This window comes from Anabrus simplex, chromosome X, assembly GCF_040414725.1.
Source record: "Anabrus simplex isolate iqAnaSimp1 chromosome X, ASM4041472v1, whole genome shotgun sequence".
Taxonomy (NCBI): domain Eukaryota; kingdom Metazoa; phylum Arthropoda; class Insecta; order Orthoptera; family Tettigoniidae; genus Anabrus; species Anabrus simplex.
In genome coordinates, this window is record NC_090279.1 from 212,263,945 (window position 1) to 212,284,314 (window position 20,370).

General features: G+C 42.4%; 1 protein-coding gene across 1 annotated transcript in view; it reads left to right on the forward strand.

Moving 5' to 3' along the window:
- Nucleotides 1–3,704: 3,704 nt before the first annotated feature.
- Nucleotides 3,705–20,370, forward strand: part of Daao2 (D-amino acid oxidase 2) — a 36,155-nt gene continuing 19,489 nt past the window's right edge. The window contains exons 1-4 of the mRNA XM_067159330.2: nucleotides 3,705–3,841; nucleotides 12,289–12,478; nucleotides 15,547–15,756; nucleotides 20,053–20,278. Of these exons, the coding sequence (XP_067015431.2) occupies nucleotides 12,291–12,478; nucleotides 15,547–15,756; nucleotides 20,053–20,278 (624 nt within the window). The 5' untranslated portion in view covers nucleotides 3,705–3,841; nucleotides 12,289–12,290. The remainder of the gene's footprint in view (nucleotides 3,842–12,288; nucleotides 12,479–15,546; nucleotides 15,757–20,052; nucleotides 20,279–20,370) is intronic.

Consider the following 20,370-nt stretch of genomic DNA (forward strand, 5'->3'; position numbering starts at 1 on the left):
TCTAACCCGATTTCTCAAGTTAGTGTTTGTATTTTTTAAAGAACTTTAGTCAATCAAGTTGATAATTAAATATAGGATGTTTACTTGAAGGTCAAAATTTGTTTGATGTGAGATCGCTTTCTAACTTACCAATCAGATAGGAATGGGAAAACACTTACTGTACATTATTCACAAATATTTTTGTATTTTTCCCAAAGTTTAGTCAATTTGATGTACGCCCCTTAAATAAAAATCGATTCAAATCAATTACAATTTGCTTTACGTCGCACCAACATGGATAGGTCTTATGGCGATGAAATGGCGTATGGCTTTTAGTGCCGGGAGTGTCCGAGGACATGTTCGGCTCGCCAGATGCAGGTCTTTCGATTTGACTCCCGTAGGCGACCTGCGCGTCGTGATGAGGATGAAAATGATGATGAAGACGACACATACACCCAGCCCTCGTGCCGGAGAAATTAACCAATTAAGGTTAAAATTCCCGACCCCGCCGGGAATCGAACCCAGGACCCCTATAGCCAAAGGCCAGCACGCTAACCATTTAGCCATGGAGCCGGACTTATGGCGATGATGGGACAGGAAAGGGCTAGGGGTGGGAAGGAGACGGTCGTGACGTTAATTAAGGTACAACTCCAACATTTGCCTGGTGTGAAAGTGGAAAACGACGTAAAACCATCTTCAGGGCTGCCGACAATGGGCATTGAACCCGCTATCTCCCGACTGCAAGCTCACAGCTGCGCGACCCTAACCGCACGGTCAACTCACTCGGTCAAATGAATTAACTTAGTTTTTTTTTCTAGTTGCTTTACGTCGCACTGACACAGATAGGTCTTATGGCGACGATGGGACAGGGAAGGGCTAGGAGTGGGAAGGAAGCGGCCGTGGCCTTAAATAAGGTACAGCCTCGTGTGAAAATGGGAAACCACGGAAAACCATCTTCAGGGCTGCCGACAGTGGGGTTCGAACCTACTATCTCCCGAATACTGGATACTGGCGGCACTTAAGCGACTGCAGCTATCGAGCTCGGTAAACTTAATTTCGTAATATTAAGGAAAGCCATTTGCATATATTATTATTATTATATAGTATTCTGCCTAGTGGCAGGTCCGTGTCTTTGTACGGAGAATTCCTGACGCCAATGTTCCCTGTTTCCAGCTTCGTTCATCTGCTGTATCTCCTCCCATCTTTCATGTCATCCAGATGTTGAACTCTTCGTCTTCCTCATCCTGCAGTTCTTTTGTTCTTCCTTTCGATGACGTCGTGTATGAGCCCCTCGTGTGTAAGTATGTGTCCAATCCAGTTGGCTGTACATCGTCGTCTGTCACCGATCTGTCCACTGGATCTTCTCTATTCTCCGCCAACACCACATTTCGAAACATTCTAGGTATTTTTTCTCCCTCTTTCTCATGGTCGACGTCTCTGCTCCGTACAGTGCAATGCTTCATATGTAGCACTTCACCAGTTTCTTCCTTAGTTCCAAGCTCAACTTGCTGGTCAACAGCGTCCTCTTCAGTGTTGCCAGGTCTACAAATAAAAAATCGGTATAGTACGCGAACCTTTTCTTGAGCCCTGAGCTCCATAGTGCTGAATGGGAACTAGGGCTCAAGAAAAGGTTCGCGTACAAAAATTTCGGTAGTTTCTCCAGCACTGAAATATTATAATATACCTAATTAAAGAATGCCATAGTCATTTGAAGTTATTATGAGAAAAATATACAGATTCACTCGCCCGTAAGCTCTGGCCACTTTCTTCTTCTTCTTCCTATTCTTCTTCTCTTTCTCCCCATCTTACTGCAGATGTACTTATTCATCAGGCGTAGAAATTGTATACCAGTTTTGAAGTTGCAGCAGGATGAAGATTTTGTATTCTATATGCAGGTCGGGGATTTCCCTCTGAGTGATGCAGTCAAGCGTTGAGTTTTGAGTTCAATAAGAGGGGGAGATACAAAGGGCACAAGGAAAGTTTTGCAATGTGAGTGAACGCTTTAGACTTTTTAAAAATAATTTCCACCACACTCAATAAACTTCTCCATACGTCGAAACCAGTCACTGAACCAACTCTGCCACTTTTCTTCGGTTACGCTGCCAGAAGCTCCTCGTCGGATGCAAAACGCTGCCTTTTCAGCTTCATATTCACTTTTGGGAAGAGTGCGAAGTCACAGGGGGCAAGATCAGGACTGTATGGAGGGTGATCAAGCACAGTCAACCCTGATCTGGCAAGAACATCCGTTGTTACATTAGCACGATATGCTGGAGTATTGTCGTGATGCAAGAGCCAAGTGTTGAGCTGTGACCTTGGACGGAGCTGCTTGAGAGCCTGGATGACCTGAGGCAGACAAGTCTCACCGAACCACTTCGCAGTAACTGTCCTTTGTGTTTCTAGCGTACCCGAGTCAGGATGCCCCGTTTAATGAAGAATACTGCAATAATCCTTTTCTTCACCGACCTTGACTTTCGCACAGTCGCAGGAGTACCCTCATCTTCAAACAGCCACACCTTATTCTGGGATTTTGTTGGGAGATCGTAATAATAAAGCCAAGTTTCGTCACTTGTAACGATGCTATTGACGTTACGCGAAGTCCCATTTTCAAACTGTTTTAGCATTTTTCGGCACCATTTCACTCGATGTACCCTTAGTTCCTCAGAAAGTGAATGGGGCACCCAAAGGGAACAAACCTTTCTAACATGGAGATGGTCGTGTAGAATTGAATGAATAGCTGGTGCAGGGATGTGGAGGGTCTCTTCTACCTGCTGATATGTCAACCGCCTCTCTCGATACATTATTTTCCTCACAGCTTCAATATTTTCCTCAGTCACTGATTCAGACGGTCGCCCAGAACGAGGATCGTCTTTAACCCTAAAATTTCCCCTCTAGAATTCTTTGTACCAGCGGAAAATTGTTGTCCGATGTGCACAGTCTCTCCTCAGCACAGGAGTCATTTCCTCCAGGCACTGGTCAACAGTTAATCCACGAGCAAAATTGTAGCGGACAATTGCGCGATATTCACCTTTAGACCACACTGGCATCTTAACTTGCTTTCAATCCCATTGCTTGGTAACAATTGATGTGAAGGTCGCGTCTTGCTGTCTTCTAGACCGGTTTTCATCCCTCTTTTCATCCCTCACCATAACAGGGGTGTCCAGCCAATTGCGTATTGCAAAACTTTCTTAGTGCCCTTTGTATTACGTAATTCGAGCCTAAAATGAATGCGAGGAAGTACCTAACGAGACGAGGAAAGAGTTTTTCGCCACAAATATATGATGCACCATTAATCATTATTATTCGTTTCCCTTAAATTTGGATTAGAAGAAATTTCGGGAGATTATTTTGTTTTTTTGGGTTTTTTGGTGTGCTGAAAGATGATCTGAAATTTCGGGAGACCTGGCAACATTGGTCCTCTTCCTGTTGAATGTGACTTTGGCCATGGCGATTCTTGCTCGAATTTCATTTGTGCAGTGGGCATCCTTTGTCGGCGAGCTTCCCAAGTACTTGAACTGCTTCACATTCTCCATTTCTCGACTGTCAACAGTTATCCTCAAAGGTTTCTTCCGATCTGATATCCTCATCATCGTCACTTTTGATTTCGCAATGTTGATATCCATTTGCATAATATGTTGAAGAGGTATAGACTGTATGTTTGTATCCGATACAGTTAAATTGATATGTGTTATTGATAGGTTTTGCACAGTTTATTTCAGGGGGCCAGTTTTGTTTTCTGCCGCCAGGCCAGCTGTCTCTCACTCAGCAACAGGCCATGTAAGAACACTGATTTGATAATAGAGAGATAACGGGTGACCTCAAGCAGTCATTAACACGATCTGACAACGACCAGACGGAGCACGAGGTAAGACTGCATTCTGCATCACACAGTGTCTTTAAAAAAATATTGGCAGTTAATTATTTAATGCTGAACGCCAGATACACTGTCTAATCGAGGGAGTAAACGCGCGCCCGGTTCTTCTGAAGGCACGCGAGCTCGATTCCACTTCTGATGAATACACGACTCTTGAGGGGTTCACTTAGTCTAAACAAAATATAAGTCTGGGGGGGGGGGGGCAAAGATGGCTGGGCTTAGGGCTAACCACTCTACCCCACCAAGAGTTGTGGATACGAATAGTGGAAACCTTTACCTTTCTCCCTTGTTTTGTATAGAGATGGCTTGGCCTGTTTTTTTTTGCCATAATGCAGTATGCAGTGTGTAAGGGAAAGTTACACCCAAAACGTGAGGGATTTATAGTGGTGGTGGTGGTGGTGGTGATTATTGTTTTAAGAGGAAGTAGAATTGACTAGCCACTAATCAGAGGAAAAAATTGGAAGAGGTCCAACACTTCGAAAAATGAACGTATGGGCCAAAGAAAGACAAGGGTCACGAAGGGCGTGAAAATTAAAGACTCCCTAAGCCTTGGAAAGCTAATACCGTCTTAAAAGAATAAAGGTTGACCGAGGGAGGTCGGATAGAATAGGCCTAGATTAAAGTGAGGAGACTGGCACGAGTAAGTGGACGCAATGTCACGGCTCAGCTAAGGGCCCCATGGTCCCCAACTGAGGGGTGTATATGATACAGCTGTCAACGTCCTGTTATTGTCCAGAAGGGAAAAAATCAATGTTTTTCGTTTTGCTTTACGTCGCACGCGTCGCGGATGTTTGTAAACATCAACCAGTTCGTGTGCTTGTTGTGATCCACTCTACTACTCTGACCTTCGTCCAGGTGTGTTGTGTTTGTCACAACAGGTCGCTTGTCCTGTGACTCACAGCATACAGAAGCAATCCGCTGTACTGCGGCACGTGTTCTTACCTACTGTATTACCTTACATAAAAGTATTGTATTGTATTACGTTCCATCACATTAAGACCACCTACAGTACGTCCAAAAAATAGAAATGGTTTTCGTGTAGTCGATGCCTTGCAAATTCTCTGCTATTCCGTTCGATGACGATACAACTTTCCCTTTCGCCCTCTATAGGAGGTTCTCCGTTGAGCCGGAAAATCATGTGAAGTCTTAACCCTTATCAAATGCAGGAGACCAGCCTATTTCGGACACATCTTCAGAATTGATAAATACAGCCTGATACAACTGATCATAGAAGGTAAACAAAGACGTTAGTGAAGAAGATCATCGCGCGGAACTTCCAACACTTGCTCGACATTACGATATGGCAATTGTAATACTGGTAACGCAACGTAGCTAACTTACTGTATGAAAGTCGCCAAACCTCTGTGAGGAGTAGCAACAGCAACAGAAGAAGAAGATGCTGAAGAAGAAGAAAAAGAAGAACCATTTTGAAGCTTTTTATAAAGAGGACATGTCCAGATGAAATACTACACTAGCGCCGGGCTGAGTAGCTCAGACGGTTGAGGCGCTGGCCTTCTGACCCTAGATTGGCAGGTTCGATCCTGGTTCAGTCCGGTGGTATATGAAGGCGCTCAAATACGTCAGTATCGCGTCGGTGGATTTACTAGCACGTAAAAGAACTCCTGTGGGACTAAATTCCGGCACCTCAGCGTCTGCGAAAACCGTAAAAATGTAGTTAGTTGTATTGTATTAAATTTCCGATCATTTATGTCTTATACATTGTTACCGTACCGGCTATGATCACAGAGATATTAATGAATGGTATAATAACAAATACCATTGTTATTATTTGACTATGCCGTCCCGCAGTGTAGGGGTAGTGTGCCTGCCTCTTATTCGGAGGACCCGCGTTCGATTCCCGGCCAGGTCATGGATTTTTACCTGCATCTGAGGGCTGGTTCGAGGTCCACTCAGCCTACGTGATTACAATTGAGGAGCTATCTGACGGTGAGACAGCGTCCCCGGTCTTGAAAGCCAAGATTAACGGCCGAGAGGATCCATCGTGCTGACCACACGACACCTCGTAATTTGCAAGCCTTCGGGCTGAGCAGCGGTCACTTGGTAGGCCATGGCCCTTCGGGGCTGTTGCGTCATGGTTTTTTATTTATTTATTATTATTTGACTACAGTAGCCGCTAGAACTGTCCAAAACCACATGTACAAGAAATGAGTCGACTAGTTCAGAGCTTCCTACTCGAGGACTCTATTCAGTGAGTGTTTGGAAGGCACCGAACTGTTCATGCTGCCTGATCACTAGGGCCCGGGTGTTTATGACCTAAAAATGTTAGAAATATGCAAGTATTTATTCCCCCCCCCTTTTTTTTTGCTAGTTGCTTTACGTCGCACCGACGCAGATAGTTCTTATGGCGACGATGAGAAAGGGAAGGCCTAGGAATGCGAAGGAAGCGGCCGTGGCCTTAATTAAGGTACAGCCCCAGCATTTGCCTGGTATGAAAATGGGGAACCACGGAAAACCATCTTCAGGGCTGCCGACAGTGGGGTTCGAACCCACTATCTCCCGGATGCGAGCTCACAACTGCGCGCTCCTAACCGCACGGCCAACTCGTCCGGTAAAAAAAAATGTGTTAATGTGTTAAATCTATATATATACTGTATAAAATAAGAGTTTTGTATGTACATTGCTCAGAATGTAAAAAGTATGGTATTTGTGTGTCGGTCGTGTCCACAGGAACAAGAAAATGCAGTTTAATTTACCTTAATGTCTGTCTGTCTGTCTGTCTGTCTGTCTGTCTGCCTGCCTGCATGTACACGCGTCACGAGAAAACGGCCGAAGAGAATTTAATGAAAATCAGTATGCAAAGTCGAGGAATAAGTCGCTATAATCTGGGACATAAATAATTTTATTCAAGGCGAGAGAAATAGTAGTTTAGGGGAAGGCCTACAATTTAATTCTCGAATATTTATGTTATTAATGGTCGTATCGATAAATACTGCATACCTAAAGTTGTATTGTATTAAATTTCCGATCATTTATGTCTTATACATTGTTACCGTACCGGCTATGATCACAGAGATATTAATGAATTTGGATGTTTGTTACAAAGTCCATACCGACGCCGAGTCACGAGAAAATAGGTAATCAGAATTTAATGAAAATCGGTATGTTAAGTCGGAGAATAAGGAACTACAGTCTACGCTATAAATAGCTTTATAAGGCGCCCTAATATCGCTGGGTCGAAAGAAAACTAAATGGGAAGGGCTACAATATGGAAAATTCATAAAATGTTCAACAATAACGTTACATTGACCATTGTTTGTTGTGATGTGCTCTGTGTCTTCTGTTGCAACTCATCTCCGATCGATAGGATTACTGCTGCGTACCGAGTATTTTTTAAATTTGCTTTGCGTCGCACTGAAACAAATAGGTCTTATGGCGACGATGGGATAGGAAAGGGCTAGGAGTGAGAAGGAAGCGGCCTCGGCTTTAATTAAGGTACAGCCCCAACATTTGCCTGGTGTGAAAATGGGAAACCACGGAATACCATCTTCAGGGCTGCCGACAATGGAGTTCGAATCCACTATCTCCCGGATGCAAGCTCACAGCTGCGCGCCCCTAACCACACGGCCAACTCGCCCGGTCGTACTGAGTGTGACAGCCTGCCTGAATATTGACGGGAAGTAGCTGTGGAGTTAGATAGCTTTAGCATGCCATTCCTCTGGTTCATACATTTTCTGATACTACTGGTACGTAACACACTGGTTCATAAATTCTGATACTACTGGTACGTAACACACTGGTTCATAAATTTTCTGATACTACTGGTACTTAACACACTGGTTCATAAATTTTCTGATACTACTGGTACGTAACACACTGGTTCATCATAGCATCCGAACTGTTCAATCCCTACTCTGTGGCATTGATTGGAATGAGCAGTGTGCACATTTAACGGAATAATGGTAGAGGAATTCCAGCTCTGGAACTTTGGACTGTTAGATCGGCACCGTAGTACTGTTCGTCAAAAGTGAGAAAATGTGCGGTTTTTCATTTAATCGAGTATTTTATATGATAACACTGCATTTAATCGCTACATTCCTACTGACATTTTTGTATGACCTATGCTGACTTCAGTTAGGAAAACCGCAAAGTCAGTATTTCTAAGAATCCCGCAGCGCAGCACGGGTACATCAGCTAGTATGGCAATAAATATGACTTAAAGTTTTTCTGGTCACATTTTCGAAGTCTTCAGAATCTTGCCGCTGTTTAAATTAACATTATATTGAAAATATACTTTTAAAATTTAGAACATTCAATAATAAATAAGTAATAATATTAATTTTATTATTATATTTTGAATTAATTTAATTACTCATTCCGGAGCTAACTCCCGACTCTGCACAGAATGAAATAAATGTTACATTTTGATGGGCGATCAGAAAGAAATACAATAGCAACTTACATATATTTTAAAGTTTTCAATAGGAACGATCTTCTATTTTCAAGCAACATTGACTTGTAACAGGAAAACACCGCAGGGTGTTTCTGGACCATATTTGAAATGGTACGTCAAATCATTAGAGTTCAATTGAGGCTCCTCGCATTTCTCTTGCTTTCTACGCACTTGTCTCTTTCCACATAGCTTACGCTATTAATTCACATACGTATTTGATTCTAAGAAAGATAATTATAAGAAATTACAGACAACTATTAGGAGATGTGAAAAATCCGTCTTACCGAGCTCGATAGCTGCAGTCGCTTAAGTATGGCCAGTATCCAGTAATCGGGAGATAGTGGGTTCGAGCCTCACTGTCGGCAGCCCTGAAGATATTTTTCCGTGGTTTCCCATTTTCACACCAGGCAAATGCCGGGGCTGTACCTTAATTAAGGCCACGGCCGCTTCCTTCCAATTCCTAGGCGTTTCCTATCCCATCGTCGCCGTAAGACATATCTGTGTCGGTGCGACGTAAAGCCAATAGCAAAAAAAAAAAAAAAAAAGAAAAAAAATCGTCTTTGAGACGACTGAAAGCGGACATGCGAAAATGGACTAAAAGATTTTTTAAATATGACAAAAACACGAAAATTCTCGGGGAAATATGATCATAATATGAAAAATTACCGGAAAATGACAAAACACGTTAAGACTTTATATGGCCCGAGATAATTGCATAATTTTAGTCATCGTAGATGAAATAATGCTTAACTTGTATTTTCCATGGAATTAATATAAAGAAATAAAATATGGCATGTCATAAACATCTGATCACGATGAACAGATCGAGCAGCTCGAAGACTCGGAATTCCACGTGTCTCACGCGTAGGTACTCCGTTGTTGCATGCACTGGTTGTCCGAACATCTTTCTTGTACAGCCAATGCATATACTGTAACACTCTTGAAGCAGAAACATGACAACTCGCAGTTTGATTTATTCGCACTGTTCAAATATCGCCCATCGCACATCTCGACCGAGCAGCAACGAGTCTGTCTCTTTCCGTTCTAGCAGCAGGTTCGTTCTCTGACCAAAGGAGCTGACTAGTCGAAGGGAAGTCAGACTCATGGTATCCCTTGCTTGTCGTAAAAGGCGACTAAAAGGGGCCCCAGGGGCTCTTAACTTGGGAGCGTGCATTGATGACCACGGGGCGCTCAGATGAGTCCTGGCATGACTTCACTTACTTGTGCCAGGCTCCTTACTTTCGTCTATCCCATCCGACCTCCGTCGGACAACTCTTGTTCTTTTCTGACCCCGACGGTATTAGAGCACTCGAGGACTAAGGAGTCTTTCATTTTCACGCTCTTCGTGGCCCTTGTCTCTCTTTGGCTGATACCTTCATTTTTTTAACTGTCGGATCCCTTCCATTTTTTTTCTCTCTGGTTAGTGTTATATAGAGGATGGTTACCTAGTTGTACTTCCTCTTAAAACAATAATCACCACCACCACCATCACTGATTGTGCGGCTCTACTATCCACCGTCAGTAATCAACGATCCATAATATTTACATTTCGTGGCGAGAAATGGTGATCTGACGTACCTTGATGAATGAATTAATTAATTACCGAGTTCGATAGCTACAGTCATTTAAGCGCGGCCAGTATCCAATATTCGGGAGATAGTGCTTTTTTTCGCTAGTTGCTTTACGTCGCACCGACACAGATAGGTCTTATGGCGACTATGGGATAGAAAAGGACAAGGAGTGGGAAAGAAGCGGCCGTGGCCTTAATTAAGGTACAGCTCCAGCATTTGCCTGGTATAAAAATGGGAAACCACGGAAAACCATTTTCCGGGCTGCCGACAGTGGGGTTCGAACCTACTATCTCCCGAATATTGGATACTGGCTGCACTTAAGTGACTGCAGCTATCGAGCTCGGTGGGAGATAGTGGGTTCGAAGCCCACTGTTGGCAGCCCTGAAGATCGTTTTCCGTGGTTTCCCATTTTCACACCAGGTAAATGCTGGGGCTGTACCTTAATTAAGGCCACGGCCGCTTCCTTCCCACTCCTAGCCCTTTCCTATCCCATCGTCGCCATAAAACCTATCTGTGTCGGTGCGACGTAAAGAACTTGGAAAAAATATTTATTTATTGTATGGCTTTTAGTGCCGGGAGTGTCCGATGACATGTTCGGCTCGCCTGGTGCAGGTCTTTCTAGTTGACACACATGAGCGACCTGCGCATCTGGATGTGGGATGATGATGGTGAGGCAGGTGTCGGCACATAGCCTGCTCCTGTCGAATAGCTCCAAGGGGTCTGCTCAAGCCTTAACATCCCCATCCGACGAACTAATCACCATCAACTGCGTCATATGCTCTCACTCCATATGAGCACTGCGGAGAGGTATGGAATTTAATGCAGGCTTTCGGCACTCAATCTAATGATCACAAATTGTATACCACCATCTCCCCTACCCTCCCGGCCAACATTCTGATGGTGAAAATGTTTTATTATTATTATTTGTTTACCAATGGGACTTGAACGTGTTAACCTTGGTGTCAGATCATGTAGACTTCATGCCTTAACGATCATGGCCACCAGGTGGGCATTATTATTATTATTATTATTATTATTATTATTATTATTATTATTATTATTATTATTATTATTATTATTATTATTATTATATTCGTTATGCCCAACTAAGGAACGTGTTTGAATTTATTTAGTACAATGTAGCTGCCTCTGTGGATCAGTGGCAGAGTGTCTGCCTCCGGATCCCAAGATAGCGGGTTCAAACTCGGCAGAGGTAGTCGGACTTTTGAAGGGCAAGAAAAGTCCACTCAACTGTCGTACGACACTTTTGGTGTTCACCCGAGCTCCCTCTATGGGTGGGGGCGGTAGAATAACACCCGCGGTATTCTCTACCTGTCGTAAAAGGCGACTAGAAGGGGCCCCAGTGGCTCTCAACTTGGGTACGTGTGTTGGCGACCATGGGGCTCTTCGCCGAGTCCTGCAACTGCTTCCGCTTACTTGTGCCAGGCCCCTCACTTTCATCCATCCTATCCAACCTTCCGTGGTTAACTCTTGTTCTTTTCCGACCCCGACAGTACTCGAGGCCTAGAGAGTCTTCATTTTCACGTCCTTCGTGGACCTTGTCTTCATTTGGCTGATGCCTTCAATTTTCAAAGTGCCGAATCCCTTCTACTTTTTCTCTCTGATTAGTGTTACATAGAGGTCCGACTCGTTGGCTGAACGGTCAGCGTACTGGCCTTCGGTTCAGAGGGTCCCGGGTTCGATTCCCGGCCGGGTCGGGGATTTTAATCGTCTCTGATTAATTCTTCTAGCCCGGGGACTGGGTGTTTGTGTTTGTCCCAACACTTTCCTCTTCATATTCACACAACACACTACACTAATAACCACCACAGAAATACACAATAGTGATTACATCCCTACATATAGGGTTGGCGTCAGGAAGGCATCCGGCCGTAAAACAGGGCCAAATCCACATGTTCGACACAGTTCGCACCCGCGACCCCACAGGTGTGGGAAAAGCGGTAGAAAAAGAAGAAGAAGAAGAAGAAGAAGATTAGTGTTACATAGAGGATGGTTGCCTGGTTGTACTTCCTGTTAAAACAATAATCATCACCACCAGCTCACCCAAAAAAATCATTAAAACTCAACCATAGACGCCCAAGAGAGATTCGGTTTACTCTGACATCTGATGGGCCTAGAGTAAAACAGAACGTCAAACTTGTGGAGAAAGTAGCCAGGCAGACGCTTGCACAGGATAGTTGAGGCCAAATGATTATTTTTTTTATTAGCACACTGTTTCTTCTTGTTATTACCACAGGAATAATCCATTCCTGAGCTATCAGTAATATGACTGTCAACAATTTGCTTCCTGTTTGTTTAAAATTAAACCTAAAATTAAGTCTTGGTAATTTTACATACAGTTTAAAGGTGCATGTTATTTACACGAGCAAGGAAACTCGTCCAACCCAAACAATTCCTTTTATCCCAGCAATGAATGTAGGAGTGCTGTGTTGCAGCCATGTCGCGGGTGGCGGTCATTGGAGGTGGAGTGATCGGGTTGAGCACGGCTGTGGTGGCGCAGAGACGCATGCCATGGCTGGAGGTTACAGTCTTCGCGGAGCAGCTGAGTCCAGACACGACCGGTGATGGCTCTGCTGGTCTGTGGGAGCCCTATTTGCTGCAAGACACTCCAGCAGATAATATCAAGTGAGAGATAAATCACTAAACCTGTCAACTGTCAGGCAATTACATTCACTTAAACAATAATAATAATAATAATAATAATAATAATAATAATAATAATACCAGGCTGAGTGGCTCAGACGGTTAAGGCGCTGGCCTTCTGGCCCCAATTTGTCAGGTTCGATCCTGGTTCAGTCCGGTGGTATTTGAAGGTGCTCAAATACGTCAGCCTCGTGTTGGTAGATTTACTGGCATGTAAAAGAACTCATGCGGGACTAAATTCCGGCACCTCGGCGTCTCCGAAAACCTTAAAAGAGTAGTTAATAGGACGTAAAGCAAATAACATTATTAAATAATAATAATAATAATTTTTGCGAGGGATTGTGGAAAATCTTACATGAGACACTCGTGAAGGGTCTGCACCACGAGTGTGTGGGATTCTTACCCACTACTAACCACACACCCATTTTCCCACAATGTTTGTTTCTACCCCAGAACCACTCTCACATTACTTCAGGGTAATGTCGTGCTTTTAGTCATTCAGACTTCTTCTTCCTTCATTCATCTTTCAGTGATGCTCAAAAGCATCCAGATCCCTCTTCTTCTGGCGCAGGATACTTTCCACATATTCTGTCACCCTATCCCAAGATTCCTGATTTCTCAGCATCACAAGCACAATATTATCTAGAGATAATACTTCGAATTCAGCTTCCACAATACTTCTTTCTGTCAACCAATGATCACACACGAAGAAAGTATGTAGGACGTCATCTATATCACGACAATAAATGCATTTTGGACTGCTGGCTATGTTCAATTTTGCAAAAATTTACGGAAGTACCCATGCCCTGTTAGAAGCTGAGTAATATAGTAATTTACCTCACCATGAGTCCGATCAATCCAATCATTTAGATGTGGTATTATTTGCTTTGTCCATTTCCCTCGAGGCTCATTTTCTTGTCTCTGTTTCCAGCGCTCCATTCGTCGGCTACGGCCTAACTTCTTTGCATGTTTCTGTCCGGGTTCTCCTTGAGTACACCAGATTTCCTGTCGTTGAAAAGCTAGTAAATCAATAGGCGCTACTCCAGCTATTGTGAGGGTAACAACACCAATAATAATAATAATAATAATAATAATAATAATAATAATAATAATAATAATAATAATAATAATAATAATGGTTACGGGAATATTGTAGGTTGCAGAAGTGCAAGAAGGTGCGGGTTAGAATGGGTGGACAGAGAAAAGATGAGAGCATAATTTTTAAGCACTAAAATTTGAAATTTTATTTCTTTCCTTTCTTTTTTTCTGACTTTAAACTTGATGAACAAATAATAGTTGAGTAGACAAATGTTGAGCTGGTCAGCTCTGATCACAACATTGACTCAGAGTCAAAATTTAATCATAAAATGAGCTTGTGGCTCAAAATTACACCTTTGCTCCCTTCAATTTATACTCTAGGAGACTGAGCTCCTAAACTTACCCTTTCCAAGGCACAATTTTCTTATCTACACACTAGACAGACCTAGAAAACAGAGTTCACTGTCTTTTCTGGTCAGCAGTCTGATCCACAATAGACTATGAGTAAGTAGAAAATAAACAGAGGCAATAAGTGCCCGTTCTAAATGGCCTTAGTGGTCAAAGAAAAGGTTTAAGAAATCGGCCATAAACAACATGCAAGGAGGCAAAACACTTGCACTCCTACGTGGGCTTATGGCCCGAAGTTACAGAGGCTACGCCTATACTACAGAGAGTGACTAGGTGGTGAAAATGTTAAGTTCAAAAATAAGGTTAAGATTTTTAAAGTCTTAGAAAATCACAGTCACCCTTTACCAAGTTCAATGGGAATTAAAAGAGGGTGAACACTCGTTATTCCCTAAGTTACATCTTTCCCAGCAGGGATTTGAATAAAGTCCTTAGACTTGCTTGAAAATTTACATTTAAAAGAAGATATTAAACTTTAGAAATTTACATTAAGAATGAATTTTGAAACCTTCCCTTCAAGTCAGCTTTCTGAAACTATCACATATTTAAAAGATGTCTGCCATTACCTTGAGCTGGTGGGCAAGTCTTTCCCCTCCTTTACAAACGTAAGCACTCTGGACTGGAGCAATGAAGCAGACAAAATGGCCCAAAAGCTCCCAGCAGAGGGGAAAGTTCCAGAACTCTCTAGGCCGATGGCCTGTACACACCCACAATTTTGATTGGCTAACAAAATAAGTACAAAAATTTTTGATTGGCTAATAATTTCACAAAGAAGGAAGTGATAGAAGTGCTAGTAACGTTAGAACACCAAAAAACAGTCCACAAACACTGCAGTTTAGAAAACAGAAATACCAAAATTCCTTTGAAAATTAATTGCCCAGAGGGGCACATTAGTCGATAGTAGAGACATCTGAAGATTAAAGTTCAAAACTTCTTCCAATAGTGGTACACACTTTCAGGGTTTAGATCACAGATGGCCTTCTAAAAGGCACTCAGTTCAAATGTATGGAGGTGGTGTCCCTCCGGTACAACAACAACAACAACAACAACAACAACAACAACAACAACAACAACAACAACAACAACAACAACAACAACAACAACAACAACAACAACAACAACAACAACAACAACAACAACAACAACAACAACAACAACAACAACAACAACAACAACAACAACAACAACAACAACAACAACAACAACATCAACAACAACAACAACAACAATAATAATAATAATAATAATAATAATAATAATAATAATAATAATAATAATAATAATAATAATAATAATAATAATAATAATAGCACCAACAAAAACAATAACGGATATCCATGGAGCAGAGAGACAGTTGTGTGCATGTGCTGCTGTGTGTTTTTAAATTTCAATTGAGACGCGCTCTCACATTTCTTAAGAATAAAGCAGTTGAAACAGACATATTTACAATGTCAGCACAGCCTAATATACTGAAAGAAGATATTAATTTGTTAGACAACACTTGCCATGAGTCTTCACCATTATATAACCTTACCTTTTGTTTATTAGTGTGTTATCTCAAACCATCGCTGTATAAAAAAATGCAATATCTTTTGTTTTTGTTGCAGTCGCTGGGCCAGCGAGACCTACTTCTTGTTCCGGGAGTTATGGCAGAGCCCTCTGGCCGGGGAGGTTGGTGTGTCGCTTGTGCCCATGACGTGGCTTACCCAGGAGGAAGGCTCCTCGCTTCCATTATGGAGACATTCCGTTCTCGGTTTCAGTCCGATAGATGAAAAACAACTGAGGGACTTGAGCTCTCAACACGGCAGGACGTACAAGTAAGAACATATACAGCATGGCCACCAGTGATGTCAGAACCCTTGAATAAATTTCTGGTTGGGATTCAGGCATTCCTCCAATAACTGAACTCCAATGTTTAGATTGTGCTTTCTCTTTGAAGGTTGTACTGTTTGGTTCTTGTGATCTGCCCAGTACTTTTTCATTTGTTTCAAAGTAATTTTTTCAATTTGTCTGAAATCATTATAGTCCTTCTATGTATCATTTCTGTTGAAAATGCATGTCTTAAGAAAGGTGTTATATTTATTTTTGATCTCTGCATCTGCTATCTCGAGTTCAACTGCTCTGAGATCTTGCTGAATTTTGCATATCCATTGTCCTCCTATCTTCTTTCCAATATTTCTCATCACTTGTCATCATAAAATCCTGTTTCCTGGCAGTCACAAGATGTGAAAGAAATAAGAGATTCTTTTCTGCTTGGTTGTGCTGGTGACTAGGCCAATCTCTCGATAGGCAGTTCCATTAGGAAGGATTCTCCAGACTCCTTTGATCTAGTATTTTTTTATTAATACAAGTTCTGATGATTCTTCTTAGGTCTCTTTCAGAGGACATGAATTGGTCCTGCTTCCTCGCTTAGCTGCAGATCTGGATAAACTAAGAACTGATTGATAAAATAGAATCTTTCAGGGGATGCCAAAGGCAGAGAGTAACCATGCACGGGAGAAATATTTGGGTAGGGAGTCCGTAGTGGGATGTGGTCCCGTGCTTGCGTTTAGTTCTTATTGGACATTAGTAGAATGTCGTCCGGCTCCATGGCTAAATGGTTAGCGTGCTGGCCTTTAGTCACAGGGGTCCCGGGTTCGACTCCCGGCAGGGTCGGGAATTTTAACCATAATTGGTTAATTCCCCTGGCACGGGGACCGGGTGTAGGTGTCGTGTCGTCTCATCATCATTTCATCCTCATCACGATGCGTAGGTCGCCTACGGGCATCAAATCAAAAGACCTGCACCAGGCCTCTCCGGAGGTCACATGCCATGTAGGTCAACCGCTCGCACGTCATCAGTAGATCTGCGCCCAATCATTGGAAGCATTGCTAAATTTGGTACATTTATTTATTTACTTTCAATTTATTTATGTGGTTTTGTCTGTGTGATTTACTGCAGTTGTTATGGAGCCCAAAATAGACAATGATAACTTGATAACTTTAGTGTCAGAAAGAACAGTGGTGTGGAACAATCTGTGGAAGAATACAAATCCAGGACAAACACAACAGAGGCATGGCAGCAGATTTGCCACAAAATCTCTAGCGATTTCGAGAATATGTCTGACAAGGAAAGAAATGCATTTGGTAACTAGTGATAAATAATTGTATATCATTTCCATTATTTACAAACCACTCACAACAACAAGGCATTCAGCAGGTTGTATGGAATCCTTCATTTTGGTGTTTTCCAGAAGGAGATGGTTGTGTAAGTTATGCAGAAGTTAATCAAAGGAGGATACTGACATCCAAAAGTAGTTAAAAAACTTGCCATCGTCCATTCTCAAGTCATGAAACAGTGTGGCAAATGCTCCTGCCTGACTTCTCTGTCCCATCACTCGCTGCACCCACATTCTCCGGCTTCATTTCCTTTTTCTTAAGTGTAGAAAGTAGAGTAAACAAAAATGATGATGGTCCATATTTATCACTTACACTGAAAAGTTTGTTGCAAGGAATCTGTTTAAAAGCGTGGGGAGCTTTGCGTGGCTCTAATTTACTCGCTGTGTGTGAAAGAGTAAGCGGAAGTGGCCGCGGTTTATTCCCGCGCCATCTGAATGAAGCCTTACAGTTTTGAGGAGCTGATAACAATAATATAATAAGTCGGGAATATATTTGTTACTTAAAAATAAACTAGAATTCTGTAAAATTCTTTCAGCTGTGAACAGTTACAACAAAAAATTTACAGTAACTGTGCTGTAAAGTTACCATGAAGAAAAAAAACATTTAACAATGAAAGAAACAGACATGTTACTGTCAAAACAGTGAAGAAATTCAGTGGAACAGTACAAATTTTCTTTCATAATTCTGTACAAAATAATTTTCAAATGTTTGTTGTCATATGATCTGGTTTGAAGCAAGGAAGGATACACAGACCTATGTCACAGTCTTCACAGGTATAAATGAGATTCTATTCCTGTCTTCTTCTCCTTCTCACAGTGACAGGAATTTGTCTGAGACTTTGAAAAATGAGCGTAGAGTTGCATGCTACTTGTGGCTATGTAAGTAACTAGGTGCAAAAGGTGTTTATATATGAGTTTAAAGTCCGCCCGCCTGGTGGCCACGATCGTTAAGGCGTGAAATCTCCACAGTCAGACACTGTGGTTAGCCGTTTTCGAGTCATCAGAATGTTGACTGGCAGGGTACGAGAGGTGGAAGTATACAATTTCTTACCAATAGATTGCGTGCCAAAAGCCTGAATTCAGTTACAAACCTCTCTGCAGTGTTCATATGGAGTGAGGGGATATGGCACTGTCGATGGTGATTCGTCCGTTGTATGGGGAGCAGACTCCTCGGTGCTATTCAACAACAGTAAGTTATGTGCTGGCACCGGTTTTAACCCTTTCCCTCCCTGCCAAAATTCGTGAAATGCTGCTACATCCAAGCTATCAATGCATATTTAGTACCCAATACCACCAGATGTACCAAGACCGGCCAAATGTCACACGACCAATCGGGTTTGAATTGATAGCTTGTGATATAGATGTTGATTCCCATAGGGAACCTGAAATATTTGTTCCGAATGAGTAAATGTCCAATAACAGACCATTTATATTGGTACTGACAGCTTGTGTTGTGATTTAAATATAGATATAGATGGTTGTCTTGAACAGACTATTAGTGAGGTACCTCCAAGGTTGGTTCCGCGACCGGATATACAGTACGTCTAGATTTACTCCGTGGACCAAAGGTGAACACGGATTCCTCCGTTTTTCGAAGGTATTTCCAGGACTTCTTTCACCATTATCTGGCCGTGAGACATATATTCACGCATGGTTCTAAAATCGGAGAAAATGTTGGTTGCTCTGTTACTGATGATATGAGCATGAAGATCTCGTTTCCTAGTGTATGTAGCGTGCATACTGCGAAGTTTTACGCCATCTTACAAGCTCTGCAGTTTGCACTGGGTGACGAAAGAAACCATTTTCTTATGTGTACCAACTCGTTAAGTTCTCTGCAATCTATTGAAACCTGTTTCTTGCAACACGCACTGGTGCAGCAGATTCATGACCTTCTAGCCAGGTTAAGTGATGCTGGCACCAGAATCACTTTTACATGGCTTCCAAGCCACGTTGGGATTGCGGGAAATGAACTTGTGGATAAAGCTGCAAAGGAAGCGGTACTTTTACATTCAAGACCTATTAATGTACCTGCTAAAGATATTTGTTTTTAGCTACATCAAACCATCTTGGCATCATAGGAATTGGAGTGGCTAGCCATCTGAACTCCCAACAAGCTGAGAGCAATTAAGAAGACAACCACCGTGTGGCGGTCCTCTTTCCGGCCTTCGCGTACAGAGGCCACAGTATTGTGTAGGCTGAGGATAGGTCATGGACGATCTACACACTCTTATGTCCTAAGGAGGGAAGACCCCCCCCCCCCAGTGTGTTCTTGTGGCGCCGACTTCACCGTAGCCCACATCCTCACAGAGTGCGCTGATCTCTCTGGCCTAAGATGGAGCCTCGGAATGCAGGAAACACTTGAATGCATATTAGCCGATGACACGACTACTGCCGATCTCGTCATCCGCTTTATGTGTGACAGTGGATTAATCAAAGATACATAAATTACAAATGTACTGTTACTCAGGGAACACACGTTCCCTTTTGATTCGTTAGTAATTTTTTGGCTTAATTCTATATTTTTTGTTTTATTTCCACATTCTTTCATTGAATAAATAATTTTGCTTTATTTTAAATTTCTTTTCCACTTCATTTGTTCAGAGAGGATGATTACCTAGTTGTACTTCCTCTTAAAACAAAAATCACCACCATCACCACCATCCCTACCATAATATCTCAAGCAAGTCTTACATTTCACGTCATTACTCCTCTGATGAGGTTTATGTCAGGAAGGGCACCCAGTCAAAAATATTACTGTGAAGATTCATATCACTTCATACCTTACCCCGTAGAGAAATGGGCCAAAAAGAGAGAGTGAGAGAGAAAAAGAGAGAGAAAAGGTTATTTACTGTAGGCTGCATGAATATTGTTGGCCTTTTAATATTTTGCCAAAAAAGAGAGGAAGATATTGGACTTTTAAGTTAAGAGTTTAAACAAAATACATTGTTCTACCAAGGTTTGGCTACGAAATGCTCATGTTCACGTGCGAACCAACGCGCTTCCTGCCGTATCTCTTGAAAGAGTTCAAGACCAATGGGGGTGTCCTTCTGAAGAAGCGTGTGACGTCCCTGCCTGACGTTGCAGCCGACGGGTACGATGTGGTGGTCAACTGTAGCGGTCTGGGGGCTCGGGAGCTGGTGGGAGACGTGAGCATTCAGCCCATCCGTGGACAAGTTATGAGGGTGAGTGGTCATTCCATTATCTGTCGGGTAGGATGTCTTATCTCAAGTGGTCATCCATTATTGCTTCCTCCACTGAATTCAAAATTATGTAC